The sequence below is a fragment of the Coregonus lavaretus genome, assembly GCF_964263955.1.
Source record: "Coregonus lavaretus genome assembly, chromosome: 11".
Taxonomy (NCBI): domain Eukaryota; kingdom Metazoa; phylum Chordata; class Actinopteri; order Salmoniformes; family Salmonidae; genus Coregonus; species Coregonus lavaretus.
In genome coordinates this window covers 15,802,645-15,819,121 of record NC_139998.1, presented here as the reverse complement: position 1 = coordinate 15,819,121, position 16,477 = coordinate 15,802,645, and the positions used below count along the sequence as shown (strand labels likewise).

The 16,477-nt window shown below is 44.2% G+C and overlaps 1 protein-coding gene and 1 pseudogene across 2 annotated transcripts; both read right to left on the bottom strand.

The window, feature by feature from the left end:
* Window positions 1–6,639: 6,639 nt before the first annotated feature.
* On the bottom strand, window positions 6,640–8,936 carry LOC311137026 (RIB43A-like with coiled-coils protein 2; annotated as a pseudogene). Its single transcript has 6 exons — window positions 8,820–8,936; window positions 8,635–8,716; window positions 7,906–8,430; window positions 7,486–7,713; window positions 7,080–7,237; window positions 6,640–6,767 (listed from the first exon to the last, which is right to left on the bottom strand). The product of its transcript is annotated as an RIB43A-like with coiled-coils protein 2 (transcript).
* Window positions 8,937–9,988: 1,052 nt separating this feature from the next.
* On the bottom strand, window positions 9,989–14,785 carry LOC311136748 (NADH dehydrogenase [ubiquinone] 1 alpha subcomplex subunit 9, mitochondrial-like). The gene is made up of 11 exons (XM_084171019.1): window positions 14,710–14,785; window positions 13,082–13,252; window positions 12,755–12,852; window positions 12,513–12,604; window positions 12,091–12,232; window positions 11,788–11,890; window positions 11,364–11,434; window positions 11,189–11,265; window positions 10,719–10,814; window positions 10,409–10,475; window positions 9,989–10,275 (listed from the first exon to the last, which is right to left on the bottom strand). Exons 1-11 carry the CDS (start codon window positions 14,762–14,764, stop codon window positions 10,105–10,107), a joined length of 1,143 nt encoding a protein of 380 aa, XP_084027145.1. The 5' UTR covers window positions 14,765–14,785; the 3' UTR covers window positions 9,989–10,104.
* Between the last annotated feature and the right edge of the window lie 1,692 nt (window positions 14,786–16,477).

Below are 16,477 nucleotides of genomic sequence, written 5' to 3'. Positions count from 1 at the left end.
TCACGTTCATTTTACTACATAGTGATTAAAAGGATACAGTAATTAGTTTTGGAGAGTAAACTGGTCATTGACTTGACCTTGACCTACAATTTCAGATGTTGTTACTGTTATTAGTTCATTAATGTGTTTTACTCTGTCTAGCTTTCATCTAGATTCTTTAGATTTTAAAAGCTATGTTGACAGTAGGTTTAAAAATGTTTAAAATGTTTAAAAAATGGCAACATGTTAGTGATCTCAAAAGATAAAACATATGACACGTGATGCTTTTCACTCAACCCTGTTACATGATTTTCAACCCTGTTGCGGTGCATTCATCCCTGTTACGAGATTATTTTTTTTACATTTTTGTATTAAATACACAAAATATAACATCAATAGTGTTTTTATTGTGTGTATTAAATCAGGGTAAATAAGGCTATTTCAATTTTGTCAGGAATTACGCAGCATTCTTGCACATTTCTTGCGAAAATGTGGAGTTAGATTAGAAATTTCTTCATCGTAAACTGGAAAGGATGGTGCTGGTCAGTTTTTCTTGATTTTCTCTTTAATTACAATATGCCATTATTTACAAGGGACATCTAAACTGTGAGATTATGCCAGAAGCTGATCTCAAGCTTATTGGAAAAATGAATAGTTGAATAACAAAATGACTGTGACGGGGTTGAATTAAATTGGGACTTGTTTGAGAAAATAATACAGAATAATAACTTAATACTCTACATTGAGATGGGAAAAGGTATTTTCTATCAAGTACACACATTACTTTGTCACATCAAATAAAAAAAAGCTTAAGATTTTAATGTTCATTGTTTCATCCTCCTCAATCACAAAAGGCACCGAATCTGTAGAATGACCCAGTAAGCCTACACTAAACACCATCCACTGGGCACAGACATCAATTCAACGTCTATTCCATGTTGGTTCAACGTAATTTCATTGAAATTATGTGGAAACAACGTTGATTCAACCCGTGTGCCCAGTGGACAAGCTCTGTTGATCTTGTTTTCCCACTAGATTACCTTCTCTCACCATATTTGTATTTATCCTTTTAGCTTTTTTATTCAGTGTTGACCAACATTGATTGGCCACACCTTGACCATGCTGTGCTGGCCAGAGAGCCACCAAGTTGCTGTGGTGTCAGTCTTGCTGTGCTGGTTGACCCTGTGCTGGTGCAGCCCTGACCCTAGGCTCAGAGTCTCTGATGCAGCAGGAGGCCTCCCAGCAGACAGGGGGCAGACTGCTGCTGACATGGGCACTACTGTGACTCAGTGCACAGCTGCACAAAGGAGCAGGAGATGAAGAGCTCAGACTACCCTCCTGCCTTGCACTTCTTCGAGGCAAAGCCCCTCATCCAGTGCAGCCCCATCTACACCCTACCGCAGAGGATGCCCAAAGCTACACATGATCCCAAATGGACCCCTACCATTTTATTTTATTATTTTAAGAACTGTTCGTCCGAAGCTTCATGAAATGTGTTTCCATTGCCGAGCAGCCACACACAAGCCTAAGATCACCATGCACAATGCCAAGCGTCGGCTGGAGTGGTGTAAAGCTCGCCGCCATTGGACTCTGCAGGAGTGGTAATACGTTCTCTGGAGTGATGAATGACGCTTCACCATCTGGCAGTCCAACGGACTAATCTGGGTTTGGCGGATGCCAAGAGAACGCTACCTGCACGAATGCATTGTGCCAACTGTAAAGTTTAGTGGAGGAGGAATGATGGTTTGGGGCTGTTTTTCATGTTTCAGGCTAGGCCCCTTAGTTCTAGTGAAGGGAAATCTTAATACTACAGCATACAATGCCATTCTAGACAATTCTGTGCTTCTAACTTTGTGGCAACAGTTTGGGGAAGGCCCTTTCCTGTTTCAGCATGACAATGCCCCCGTGCACAAAGCGAGGTCCATACAGAAATGGTTTGTCGAGATCGGTGTGGAAGAACTTGACTGGCCTGGACAGAGCCTTGACCTCAACCCCATCGAACACCTTTGGGATGAATTGGAACGCCAACTGCGAGCCAGGCCTAATCACCCAACATCAGTGCCCGAACTCACTAATTCTCTTGTGGCTGAATGGAAGCAAGTCCCAATGTTCCAACATCTAGTGGAAAGCCTTCCCAGAAGAGTGGAGGCTGTTATCACAGCAAAGGGGGGACCAACTCCATATTAATGCCCATGATTTTTGAATGATATGTTCGACGAGCAGGTGTCCACATACCAGTTCTTGCTGTGAGATGTTACCCCACTCTTCCACCAAGGAACCTGCAAGTTCCCGGACATTTCTGGGGGGAATGGCCCTAGCCCTCACCCTCCGATTCAACAGGTCCCAGACGTGTTCAATGGGATTGAGATCCGGGCTCTTCGCTGGCCATGGCAGAACACTGACATTCCTGTCTTGCAGGAAATCACACACAGAACGAGCAGTATGGCTGGTGGCATTGTCATGCTGGAGGGTCAGGATGAGCCTGCAGGAAGGGTACCACATGAGGGAGGAGGATGTCTTCCCTGTAACGCACAGTGTTGAGATTGCCTGCATTGACAACAAGCTCAGTCCGATGATGCTGTGACACACCGCCCCAGACCATGACGGACCCTCCACCTCCAAATCGATCCCGCTCCAGAGTACAGGCCTCTGTGTAACGCTCATTCCTTCGACGATAAACGCGAATCCGACCATCACCCCTGGTGAGACAAAACCGCGACTCGTCAGTGAAGGGCACTTTTTGCCAGTCCTGTCTGGTCCAGCGACAGTGGGTTTGTGCCCATAGGCAACGTTGTTGCCGATGATGTCTGGTGAGGACCTGCCTTACAACAGGCCTACAAGCCCTCAGTCCAGCCTCTCTCAGCCTATTGCGGACAGTCAGAGCACTGATGGAGGGATTGTGCGTTCCTGGTGTAACTCCGCAGGTGTGATGTTCGGATGTACCGATCCTGTGCAGGTGTTGCTAAACGTGGTCTGCCACTGCGAGGATGATCAGCTGTCTGTCCTGTCTCCCTGTAGCGCTGTCTTAGGCGTCTCACAGTATGGACATTGCAATTTATTGCCCTGGCCACATCTGCAGTCCTCATGCCTCCTTGCAGCATGCCTAAGGCACGTTCACGCAGATGAGCAGGGACCCTGGGCATCTTTCTTTTGGTGAGTAGAAAGGCCTCTTTAGTGTCATAAGTTTTAATAACTGTGACCTTAATTGCCTACCGTCTGTAAGCTGTTAGTGTCTTAACGACCGTTCCACAGGTGCATGTTCATTAATTGTTTATGGTTCATTGAACAAGCATGGGAAACAGTGCAAACCCTTTACAATGAAGATCTGTGAAGTTATTTTGATTTTTATGAATTATCTTTGAAAGACAGGGTCCTGAAAAAGGGAAGTTTCTTTTTTTGCTGAGTTGATGTCATTTATATGACATGGTCATACCATGTCTACTCACACAAGTATCTCCCTGGGGGAATACATACGCAATTGATTTTAGTATTTGACCCATATCTTTCCTATTTCATGCACTCTCCATTGAATCTGGTCCTCTCCGTCTGTGCAGCCTCATCCGCAACCTCATGCTCTCCACTGAAGATCCAGAGGCCGCATAACTCAGCCAAGATGTTGTTTGGAAGAGGTTTGAGCAGGCCTTCATTATGGCTTGAGGACTAGTCACCTACGCTTACTGTATTCAAGATGTAAACAACACACACAGATGCATGTATATTGTTCGAGCCGGGTTATATTACTTTATTTGTGATTGATTAAGTTGTTAGGATCATTCCAAACATAGAAAAGATTGAGTTGATTGAGTTGACCAATCATTTTCAAGGTGTAACCAAACTGTATTGTCACATAAAATACATTGTCATTCTTACATGTTTATTACTGATGCACAGACATACGAGCCAGATGGGAGCACACATGACAGTGCCTGGGGCCTCAAGACCTATCAGGACGAGACCAGGCAGTTTGTGTCAGAACACCCAGACTTCCTGGGAGACCAGGCAGTTTGTGTCAGAACACCCAGACTTCCTGGGAGCTCGGGTCATCTTCACTGCGCACAGGTGACTATGCAGGAGATGCAAATGATCAGTGTAAAGATGGAATTAGAATCGTGGGCCCTTTAACAGTTGTACATGGATTAGTTTATAAAAAATACAGAATAAAAGTAAGAATGGGAAGAGCAAATCACATGCCACTTTAATGTCGAGATGGAATGTACTTTGTGAATATGTGTTTGTCTCAGGGGGCTGAATGTGGCCTAGCATTGAACACAGTGGAGGAGGCAATGAACCTACAGAAATCCTTTCCAGAGATCATGGCTGGATTTGACTTGGTAGGTACATCCTTAGTCACAAGACTCCTCAAAATTGTCTCATCTCTCTTAGGAAATAAATTAAGATGTATATGGACTTCATTTATTAATTACTTTCATTACTAGGTTTATTACTAAATAGGTATAGGTTGTGCAGGGTGTTGTTGACGTGTCTGATGTTCTCTTCTGGTATTAGGTGGAAGACCCTCTGGTACTTCAAGGAGGCTTTGTCTCTGCCAGGCGAGAGAAGAGTCAACCTTCCCTTCTTCTTCCATTCAGGAGATACTGGTGAGCACATGAACCCTAACACCTCATCTAAACTCATGTAATAAGTCTGTTACAGTATAAGCCAATAGATCTCTTGTAGTATTTTGTGTTGTTGAGAATGAAGTCTGTACAGCACAGATAAGTGATTACTACAATCTACATTGATGGCATCATTGATTGACCTCACTGCCATTCGCAGATGAAGACCGCACTGATATGGATGGGAACCTGCTGGATGCTCTACTGTTCAACACGTCTTGCTTAGGCCAGGGCTTTGCCCTGCTGCGCCACCCGGTGGCCTGGGAGCTCTTTAGGAAGAGAGGAGTGGCGTTAAAGGTGTTGGAGGTGTGTCCTATCACCAAACAAGGTAGGGCAGGGTTAGTCATTTAGCAGACGCTCTTATCCAGAGCGACTTACAGTTAGTGAATACCTTTTTTTTTTTTTTTTTTTTTTTTATACTGGCCCCCCGTGGGAATCGAACCCACAACCCTGGCGTTGCAAACGCCATGCTCTATCAACTGAGCTAAATCCCTGCCGGCCATTCCCTCCCCTACCCTGGACGACGCTGGGCCAATTGTGCGCCGCCCATGAGTCTCCTGGTCGCGGCCGGCTGCGACAGAACCTGGATTCGAACCAGGATCTCTAGTGGCACAGTTAGCACTGCGATGCAGTGCCTTAGACCACTGCGCCACTCAGGAGACAAATGTTCCAGGTACAGCTCTCTGTCTCATTTTTACATTTACATTTTAGTAATTTAGCAGACGCTCTTATCCAGAGCGACTTACAGTTTGTGAGTGCATACATTTTCATACTGGCCCCACGTGGGAATCGAACCCACAACCCTGGCGTTGCAAACGAAATGTCTCCACAGCTGAAGGAGAAAGCCTTGACCTTGTGGCAGAGAAAATGGTACACGTTTGTCTCAGAGAACTCACAATAGAGACCTGCTGGAGCAGAGGCCTGGGGCAGAGGCCTGGAGCAGAGGCCTGGGGCAGAGGCCTGGGGCAGAGGAGTGGTCATTTGGAAGCTGACTGTGACAGAAGCATCACCTTAGACCTTGAGCCTGTTGCTTGTGCCCCATAAGTGTTACCATATGAAGGGAAGGGATATTTGGCAGGGTGTTCCCAAATGACAAACGGAAACACAAGTAGAAATGTTGTTCAAAATTAGGACTAGGGAAAGGACGCAGTTGTTATTTAAACATTATTTTCTATGAATAAGGAGCTGTAGACGGTTTGGCAAATTAGGTTTGAGAAGAAAAAGAGAACGAGCTCATATCGCCCTCCAGTGGATATAGTTTGTATAACACTCCTGCAAAAAAAGCAGACCAAACTGCTGTCAGCTCCCCCAAAATGGAGTCGCCTGACAGGAGAGCTGAATTCACTAGTCAAGTAGTCATGAAAGGACGCTGTTTGTTTTCATACAAAGGCATTTTTATTTATTTTTTTACAATTCAGTTGCAGAGGATTGTATTTGCACTTTATTTGCGAATTCAGGGAGGCTCTATATGGCAATAGTGGCATATAGTGCACTGTGTGAAAATGCTTACACTGTATAAACTGACCAGCTAATAATAATAATAATATGCCATTTAGCAGACGCTTTTATCCAAAGCGACTTACAGTCATGCGTGCATACATTTTTGTGTATGGGTGGTCCCGGGGATCGAACCCACTACCATGGCGTTACAAGCGCCGTGCTCTACCAGCTGAGCTACAGAGGACCACATCTTTTATTCATTTAACTGTGTTGGCAGCCGGTAATGTATTTAAGAAAGCAAATAGGATTTTGTTATGGTATTTAATGGAGAACATGGTCATTATTTTTTATTTTTTTTATTTACAGATTTAGACTGGAAATTAGCTACATTTCATTCATTATACCTATTTTAACAAGGTACACACTTTATCATTCTGATTAGGCCCATACACATTATGACAAATTAATGTAGAACAGTAGGCAGCCTTAAGCATGGCCACCCAATTTTCTATTAAGATTTTTGATTGTATTTTGTAAGTAGTGAAAACGTTTTGATGTGTTACAAATCATTTATTATGCCAATTCAATTTATTTCCATAGACAAGAAACGTATCTCTCCAATAGTGCACGACACAGTTAGGCCCTGTCAACCTTTATCGACTGCTGGTGTTGAACTGGGAGAAGTAACTGTCATCTGGGATGTTAGTGTACACATTATCCAAGTACTTTTTCCTGGAAAGAGAAGAAAAATGCATTTGTCTATAACTGATATCAACAACAAAACTGTAGGCATTTGATACTGTATGTCGTCTATTTATGGGCAGGTCAGCACGCTCTAGTTGATGATTTGTTCTGTCCATTAACTGTGCTAATCCGGTTGGTGACAGTTTCTTCTGCCCAATTTAATTCACAATTCAAAATAAAATGACTGACATCAAACTTATGAATGATACTGCACATGAATGGACTGAAAACAACAAACAAATCAAAAGGTGTACAGGTGTGTCCATGTGTCTAAACCTAATCATATGGAAAGCTTCTTACTGTTCATGGTGGGCCTCAGCCAGCTGTGTGTTGGTGTTATCCAGGGTGCGACGGAGCTGCTTGTTGATGTGGGCCTGCTGTCTCTCCAGTAGTAGGGCGGTGTGAGCTGAGGCCACACAGCACCGGTCCTGGTGGACCTCCTCCTGCTGCTGCTCAGCCTGCACAACCAAACGTGAAGAGAGAGGTTAATTCCATTCGATGCTTCTCTATGAGAAAAAATAGGAATTGGAATTTCATTTTAATTCCTGAATTGACCCAAAACCTGGTCTGCATTCATGGTTGTTGCTATCCACCCCATTTCCTCTTTTAGAAGTGTTTAGTTGTCAAATGAAAATATCTCTGACCGCTCAACGCAGACATCCCAAAACAGGCAAAAGAGACAGACAGATAGATGTGGCAGATGTACCCTCTTCTCCTCGATCTGTTGCTGATGGCAGTCGATGATGTGCTGCAGCTGCTCGTTTGTGAGGCCCTTGCAGCTGTCAGGCCTGAGGCGGGGTAGACCCAGCACACTGATGCCCTGCTCCTGGCTCTCACTCAGCAGCTCCCCCTGCAGCTGGTTTAGGATGTCTGTCCTGTTGTCCTCCTCCTCCTGCTGCCACTCCTTCCACCGCTTCTCTGCATTCTCTGCTGCCTACAAACAGATACAGAGACAATGTCACACAGTAAACATATTTTGACAGAAGGATGTCCGGTTCCACTACATACAAAAAGCAGGAATGACTGCCACACCTGGTTAGAGAAGGCTGCTGTACTATCAATTCTAATCATGCACCTTTGCCAGTTTGACAACCACACCTGGTTTAGCATCAGTATAATGACTCACCTTTGCCAGATTGAAATCCTTTGTAGCCAGGGCTGCGGCTCTCCTCCTCTCCTCCTCGATCTTCTGGAGCTGGAGAGCTTTGAAGTCCAGGGCCACTACATCCTGGTCATACTGGTGCTCTGCAGTGGTGAGGCAGAAACAGTGTTTGAGATGAGGCAGTGTGAATGTATGATAGTCTAGCGACAGGACCGTTTGTGTTGGGTTGTTTCCTACCTTCCAGTCTCTGCTGGTGTCGTGCTGTGGCCAGCTCATGTTGCTGCTGGACGGACCACTCTCTGAGCTGCTCCTGCTGCTTCTTCAGCCTCCCCTGGCTGTCTGGGTCTTCACCCACAAGCCCCGGCAGCATCTGGATCCTGTCCTGATTCTTAACTTTGTCCGGGTTGCTTAAGTCATACTCTCGTCGGCTCCACCGCGGCTGGAAGTTCAGCCGGAAGTCCTCTATGGCTCCCTGCAGCAGACGCTCATCCTTGAGTTGGCGTTGATCAAGTAGACAGGCGGCCTTGTCATTACACACCGCATCTGCAGCTAGAGGGCATGCATTCTTCAGACATAGCCTATGACACTAGCTCCTAAACAGTTCCATTGAATCTTATGAATATAAGCTTATAGAGCTCAGTCAGGACTTAACCAACGAGCCTATCATCACCTTGAATTAAAACACCTTAGGCCTTTATTGTGTTTTTGCCAGATATAAAAATGTCCTCCCATACTGTATTTTATAGCACTTACCATGTGCTTTTAGTGACTCTGCCTCTGCCTCCTCTTTTTTCTTTCTTTCATTCACTTGGGATTCAAGAGCCACTTTATCTATCTGTGAGTAAGAGAAAATTGTGACAAAATGGCTTTACAACTAACATGGATGGACTGATGTCACAGCCGGTTACAAAGTTGCAAGCCAAGTTGCAATAATTTACCCCAATTGTTCTAACTTTAGCATTGAAAATCCTATCTTGACGGTCCGTCTCTCTATTGCGCCTCCTCTCCAAACTAGCAGCAGCAATGCGGTCCGAAAGTCATTCTATATTGTACATTTTCCTATCTTGTAATTAGGTTTTCCCGTACTGTCTTGCTGCAGTGAGAATCAAAGGACTATGCTGCGAATGCACTCTGCAAACATATTCGTTGCTAGGATACCTGGCTTTCCGATCCTTTCGGGTATTAGACTAGTATTCTGCCAGCGACACAAATTACGTCACCTTTGTATGGTAATAAAGAAACCTTTGCAATGTGGATAATTCGTTCAAAAGGTATTGAATTGTAATCAATGGCCCTTTTATTGTGCCAACAAGAAAAGGCAATAAGTAATTTATGAAAATAAAAAACATATGGTTTTAAAAGCAATAATTAAAAAATACAATGTTGACACTGGTATGTTGAGAATATTGGGCTGTAAAGAGAATTGTTCTACCTGTCTCAGCTAAAGTGGGGTGTAAAATACTCAGTAGGGTCTCTACTAAGCAAATATGTTTAGCTTTTGAGGGGCCGGCCTGCTTTTCACTCCGCCCCCAATGCAATATTGTTTTTGCACTGGCTCTATGCACACTCACTGGACTCTACCCACACACATACTACACTGACACTCCAATACACACACGCTGCTGCTACTACTGTTTTATCATTCCTGATTGCCTAGTCACTGTTACCTCGTACTACTGCACATTGTTGGGAAAGGGCTCGTAAGTAAGCATTTCACGGTGAAGTCTACACCTGTTCTATTTGGCGCATGTGACCTTTTTTTGTGTGTGATTACATTGTAATAGACTGTACATGGGATACATATTGGCTTGTAGAGAACTTTTCTGTCTCAGCTAAAGTGGGGTTGGAAATACTCAGTAGGGTCTCTACTAACCAAATAGTTAGTTTCAGAGGGGGAGTGTCCTACATATCCAGCAGCACTTCGTTCTCCACCCACTCCATAGCCCCCAATGCAATATACTGTACATGGGATACATATTGACTTGTAGATAACTTTTCTACCCCTCTCAGCTAAAGTGAGGTGACAGTGTTTTTTGCTACACAATGAATGTCGTTTTAATGGCTCCATGGAATCCATTAAAGATTAAAAACAGTCATAACAACAAAATAGTTTTAGACTATCTTTTATTTATGTACAGAATATTTGTAAAAGAAGACAGCACAGCTGTATAGGAGGATCAGCCTGTGGTTATGGTGGTGGTGCTGGGCAGATAGACGAGCTACTCAATAGTTAACTGTCTTGGCCGGCTTGGTATCGGCCAGCTCAGCCTCCAGGAAGCGGAAGCGGCGGTGGCGACGCAGGATCTCGATGGCCTTCTGCTCTACGGAGGCAGGGACGATGCCCAGGTCCTCCAAGCCAGGAAGCCCTGGATACTTCATATCTGTGGTGTGGAACTGGAACAAACATATTCATGTCATCACACAAATCCATGTCATCCAACAAATCTATCATAAGACATTCATTTGTGTAAAATAAAATAAGCTTTACAAGGCGGTTTATACTTTGCTGTTTGTTGCATTTTCTTACCCGATCTACTTTGTCAGGAGTTGTCCAAGGCTCGAATGGGTTCATTGCAAAGAAACTTGCAACAAGACTGAAACCAGACACAAAGGTAAGACATTTTGATCACACAGTATCTGAAAGGACTGCATTTAAACAAACCAACCAAGCTTCCTTGTGCCTTGCCATCTCACACCCACTGGTCTAGCGTGAGGCTATTTGTGTTCTAAACAACTAACAGCTTGGCAAACAACTTCATCAGACAGCCTATACAGTACATGTTCTTTTGAGGCTAATTGAGGTTACCATGCAGAACCAGCAGTGGGTGCATACTCACTGATAGAGAGGGCGTGGGAAGGGGTAGGGCACAAAGGGCCTGTGTGCCACAGCATACACGTACTCCACCAGATCATGAAGGAGATAACGGTTAGGTCTGTGTGGTAGAAAAACAAAACAAACCTAACCAAATGGCTGACAAACAGGTTGGTTGCTACTGACCTTTTAAAATAATGTACTACATGTATGAGAATGAAACGGCCATTACACAATAATCTATTTTATCTTAGATTCAAGCAAAGTCCCATCCCTGGATGAGAACAAGATACAAACCCATGGCACACAAAGAGCAACTCAACAATGAGATGAACAATCGTTTTCATGATTTATACTAGGTTAACCTTGTATTCATTGATAATTAACAGTTTCTAATCAATGGATTGAATTTTACTTAATTTCCTGAACTGATTAATTTCAATTGACACATCCCTAAAAAAATGGACAAAAGTCAAGCCCATATCAAGTCCTTACCCGACTAGTGCATATGTCTTGCCATTAGCATCAGGGTCTTTGATGGCGTTGATGATAGCCTTTGCCACATCCACCACCTGAGAAGAGCCGAAGCAGAGTGAGTCTGTTGAGTAACTGGGCTCATAGAAGCAGCAAGGGTACACAGAGCTGACATCACGAGGACAGACACACTCACATGAACAGGCTGCTTCACTGTCTTCTTCCCCATGGAGATGAGAGGCACAGCACTCCCAAACCAACGCATGTCTGTGCAACAAGGATGGGGGGAGGACGAATTCAAAACAATGACTGAGAACTCATTCTGTTTTAAACGATAATAGCATCGCATCAAGACCAATTGGAGCTGTTAGATGACCTTAAACAAATCTTTATTTTGACTTAAATTCCACACACTGCAAATTCAAATGTTCAACCATGCAACAAACAGCTCACTCCACAGTTTGCAGTCCTATACAGTCAACGAAGACTGTAATTATACCAACATGATCCCACAAATATTGACACGGTCTGCTTAGTGTCACAAATAAAATATAATTTCACTTTTTAACAGTTTTTACACTGGGCCACACGGAAATTAACTCTATGCTCTGCTAACTCACTGGCAAAATGGTTGAAGAATCTGTCTTCCCTTCCAAACATCTCAGCGGGCTTCATGATGATGGCATCAGGGAACTCTTCTCTCACTGCCGTCTCACCTACTGCCTGCAAGGTAATATCACACACATTACACATTATTACTTCATAATGACATATTAAACCAAATGTCAAGCTTTACCGATTTTCAACCGTCTGCATTTTCATAATTGTTACGCATATCAGGCAAATAAATATTTTTGAAACTAAAATGAAATATGTTCAAGTGACACTGAAAGAGTTCAACCAAGCCCTGCATTGGCCAGTACCTTATTCCTAAGGTATTTGGAGGGGCTGCGGATGTCAGCATTGAGGTGAGATACGTGGATCAGCTTTGTGATGCCTGCCTCCCTGGTGGCCTTGGCAATCTGCTGAGGGATGCTCACGTAGGTGTCCTCAAAGGGATAATTCCTTTATAAACAGAAAGAGGAAGAACAGAACACGGAGTACAGCCAAGTACATCAAACATTTAGCAGAAAGCTGTAAAATAAGTGTACCTAATGGTGGAAGCACTATTGAGGTCCTTTGCTCCACTAGGGAGTAAGTCAAGCCTCACTGGTGTAGTTAAAAGTAGGGAGATTCATATATTGATGGAGCAACACTTTATGTGAATGTTCACCACCAGTGGGTTCTTTTTAGGAACAATGTATTTTTCTAAAATATGTTCTGTGTATAGTCAGTTGGGCCATACTTCGTCTCCCACTCTCGTCCCACCAAGTTGATAACCACATTGGAGTGCGCCAATGCTTCTCTGATAGAATCCTTGTTCCTGGCATCCCACTCCTGAAATAAAGCAAGTTGGAGGGGAACATATGAGGCGTGGCATAACTTGGCATGAGAAAAAACAACATTTAGCTAACAGATGAAGAGATTAAGGGACTTCAAAGTGAAATGGTTTGAAACGTCACATCCGATAAATAGTATTTCTCTCACCATAAAGATGATCTGGCCGAGATCCCCCATGGGCCTGAGGTACATGAGGTCATACTGGTCACACCGGTGAGGAATCACAATCTGAGAACCCATACGACCTGCAAAACCACCTGACAGGTCAACAAACACATAACTGCCCCATAGGAAACCCTTGTATATAGTCACTACAGTGTATCCAAAAAGGATTGCCACATAACCAAACAAATGAAGGCATCCTTCACAATCACATAGAAACATACGACATAAGTAGAAGAGGACCACAGAGCTGCCATGTCATTTGAAAGGTTATCATGTGAAGCCTTTGGGACTGATGATGGTGAAACTTACCCAGGCGGTTGACAACATATCTGCCCAGGAAGCCGGTGGCTCCGAAGACTGTGGCTGCTACCCCACTGGAGGAGGAGCGGCCCCCTTTCCCTCTGGGGATGACAGCATGGTGGACCTTCCTCTGCTGGACTGTCACAGGGATGGCTGACAGCACAACAGGGGAGCAGGAACCTGCAGGGAGCAGTGCAGAGGATGCTGTAGTCAAATTGCCCAAATCAGAAATTGTCAACCAATCAAAAACATAGGCCTAGTTAGCGATGTTGCCAGAGATCACAAACAGATTTTTTTTTTGGCCCTTTTTTTCCTCCCCAATTTTGTGATGTCCAATTGGTAGTTACAGTCTTGTCCCATCGCTGCAACTCCCCTACGGACTTGGGAGAGGCGATATTCGAGAGCCATGCGTCCTCCGAAACACGACCCTGCCAAGCAGCGCTGCTTCTTGACACACTGCTTGCTTAACCCGGAAGCCAGCCGCACCAATGTGTCGGAGGAAACACCGTCCAGCTGGCGACCGAAGTCAGCTTGCAGGCGCCCGGCCCGCCACAAGGAGTCGCTAGAGCGTGATGGGATAAGGAAATCCCGGCTGGCCAAAACTTTCCCTAACCTGGCCGGCTGTGACACAGCCTGGGATCAAACCCGGGTCTGTAGTGACGATGCAGTGCCTTAGACTGCTGCGCCACTCGGGATGCCACAAACAGATCTTTTAACTAGTTTTGGGACACAACATCGGGAGTCTGTATCAGTTGGACTTCCTGAGTTGTGAATCCTTCTGGTGGGTGGCGACGGAAAACAACCCTACCAGAATATAGCCGGCTACACCTAAAAAAACGTTTCCTGTCAACAAAGGCATATGAATAATCTCTAGGAAGTCTACTTACCAGACGTAAAGTGAAACGTGACCCTCACCATATTCCTGCTGTGTAAACAGTTGTAGATTTCGCGGTAGGAAGTATCGCGTGAAGTGCGTGGTCTAATGGCAGCCCGTTGTCTAACTCAACAGGAATATGATACACAACTCAGGGAGCCCAACCAATACACAGACTACCGATGTTGCGTCCCAAAGCTACTTTTAACTAACCTTAGTATTGGTCACTGGGATACAACGAAGGTCCACTAACTAGGTACCACAGTAAACAGCAGACATTACCTGGCATGCATATTGACAACCACTGTCTATCTAGACGAACTAGCTAGCTAACGTTAGCTAGCTGGCTAACTAACTAGGTAAATTGAGAGATAGCTAGCTAACTGTTTGGCCGTGGTGTTAATCCAGTGAAAGTGATGCAAATAACTTTAGAAATTGGTCATGACTGCCAAAATGGATATACAGGACTGTCAGGAACATAGCTTCTTACTGGTTTGCATATGACATGGTGCTAGAAAATAGAGCGCTACCTAGTTAGTCGTATTCGTCGGCAAGCGTTAGCTAGCTAACCGGCTACTGTTAGTTACCTAGCTAGCTAGCTAACTTAGCTAGGTCATAGCACAAACAGGGTCACAGAGGGTTGCAATGTCGCTTAAAAACGATTCTGTGTTCAGGCTAAACATGATTCTTTCCACTTTCTCTCAACAGTGCAGTTATCAGGGCATTTATATATTCTAAAATTGCATGTTTTGGTGTTACTCACTAGAAATCCTGGGAAGGACACTCGCAGGACGGCTAACGAGCGCAGCAGCCGCCATGTTTCTTGCTACGGTATGACAGACCGGTCAAAAGCAAATCAACCGGAAAATTCAAATCTGCGTTTTGCGTGGAGTTGATAGATTTCTGCATGTAGGTAGGTGTCTTGTTTGTATAATAGGTACCTTGTTTGTATGTTTGTTTGAGCATTGTATAATTAACGTGTTGACAATGTAACTGTCTGTAATTTGCTGTAATGTAATCACTGTTTTGAAACGTTACCAGCCAGCCAGGGACTGAAGATGGAAATTGGCATAGTGATCCTATTAAATTACTAGTATTCCAATTCCTAATGCTATGTATGAAAATGTATGCACTCACTAACTGTAAGTCGCTCTGGATAAGAGCGTCTGCTTAATGACTAAAATGTAAATGAAAATGTAAATTAGCCTGTCGTCAAAGATGGTGTTATGTTAATAAATTCAATAAAAAAGATTGATCATCAGGCATCTTATAATATATGTTTGCTCTTGCAGTGCAGTGTTTTTCTGTGTTATTAAGGTGATCAAACCGGTGTGACGATATAACTTGATCTGGTGGAATCGATACGAGCGCTTATTTCAGAGAGCGCTCTGTAAGCCACGCCCCGGGTGATTGGGACGGAGGTGTGAGTTTGGTGCGGAGAGCTCCAATAAAGGACGCCCAGGTAGCGAAGAAGGACCGACGTTTATTGCTCATACTTTATGGAAAGCGCAATGAATACGTGTAGGAATGATGTATGTCAGGAGAAGTGCAGTATTATCATAAGGAAACGTATACCTGGATGACGGAGGAGGAATGGAGGGAAAAAGAGAGGCAGAGGAGGTCTAAGAGAGAGAGGGAGGAAGACTGTGAGCTTGAGTCTGTTAAAAATTTTGGAAAAAAAGGGAGAAGGTTTGTTAAAGAAGAATGGTAGGAAATGTAAGCTGTGTGTGAGCTGAAGACAGGAGGAGAAATGGAAGTGAATGAGGGTGAAGTATCGGAGGTGGAAGGTGTGGTGAAGTACTCGGAGCCCGAGGATTGCACAGAGGGTCAGGATGAAAATGAGTCTGTGACAGTAGGAGTGAAGTTTTTGGAAAAAGTGGAGCCTTGCCTTTTGGCTGATCCATTTGTGGTTTCAAGATGGGTGTAAAGAGCGTTCGGTAAAGTGGAATCGGTGAGGGTAACCAGAAGTGGTCAAGTGATAATTGTTTGTGTTTCTGTTGGTCAGAGGGAGAAGGCGCTCAGATTTAGACAAATGGGGGAAAGAATGGTGAATTGTTTCGCTCTCAAGAAAAGGGTGCCATTGAAAGGAGTGATTACTGGGGTAGCAGTAAATGTAAAAGTTGACCAACTGAAGGGGAAGATTCCCGGTGTGTGTGATGCTCGTCGTTTGGTGCGACACAAACAGGGGGGCGAGAGTGGGGAAACAGAGGAGTCATTGTCTGTTCTTTTGAGTTTTGAAGTTGAGTCTTTGCCTGATAAAGTGAAGTTAGGGTATATAAGTTATCCTGTACGAGCTTAAGTGCCGAATACATTACGATGTTACAGGTGTCAAACTTATGGGCATGAGGCAGCAGTGTGTAGAAGGGAGGTTCCTAGGTGTGAGAAGTGTGCAGAAGGGCATGAGACAAAGGAATGTGTAGCATTGGGGAAAGTACAGTGGCTTGCAAAAGTATTCACCCCCCTTGGCATTTTTCCTATTTTGTTGCCTGGTTTGTATCATTTGATTTACACAACATGTCTGCCACTTTGAA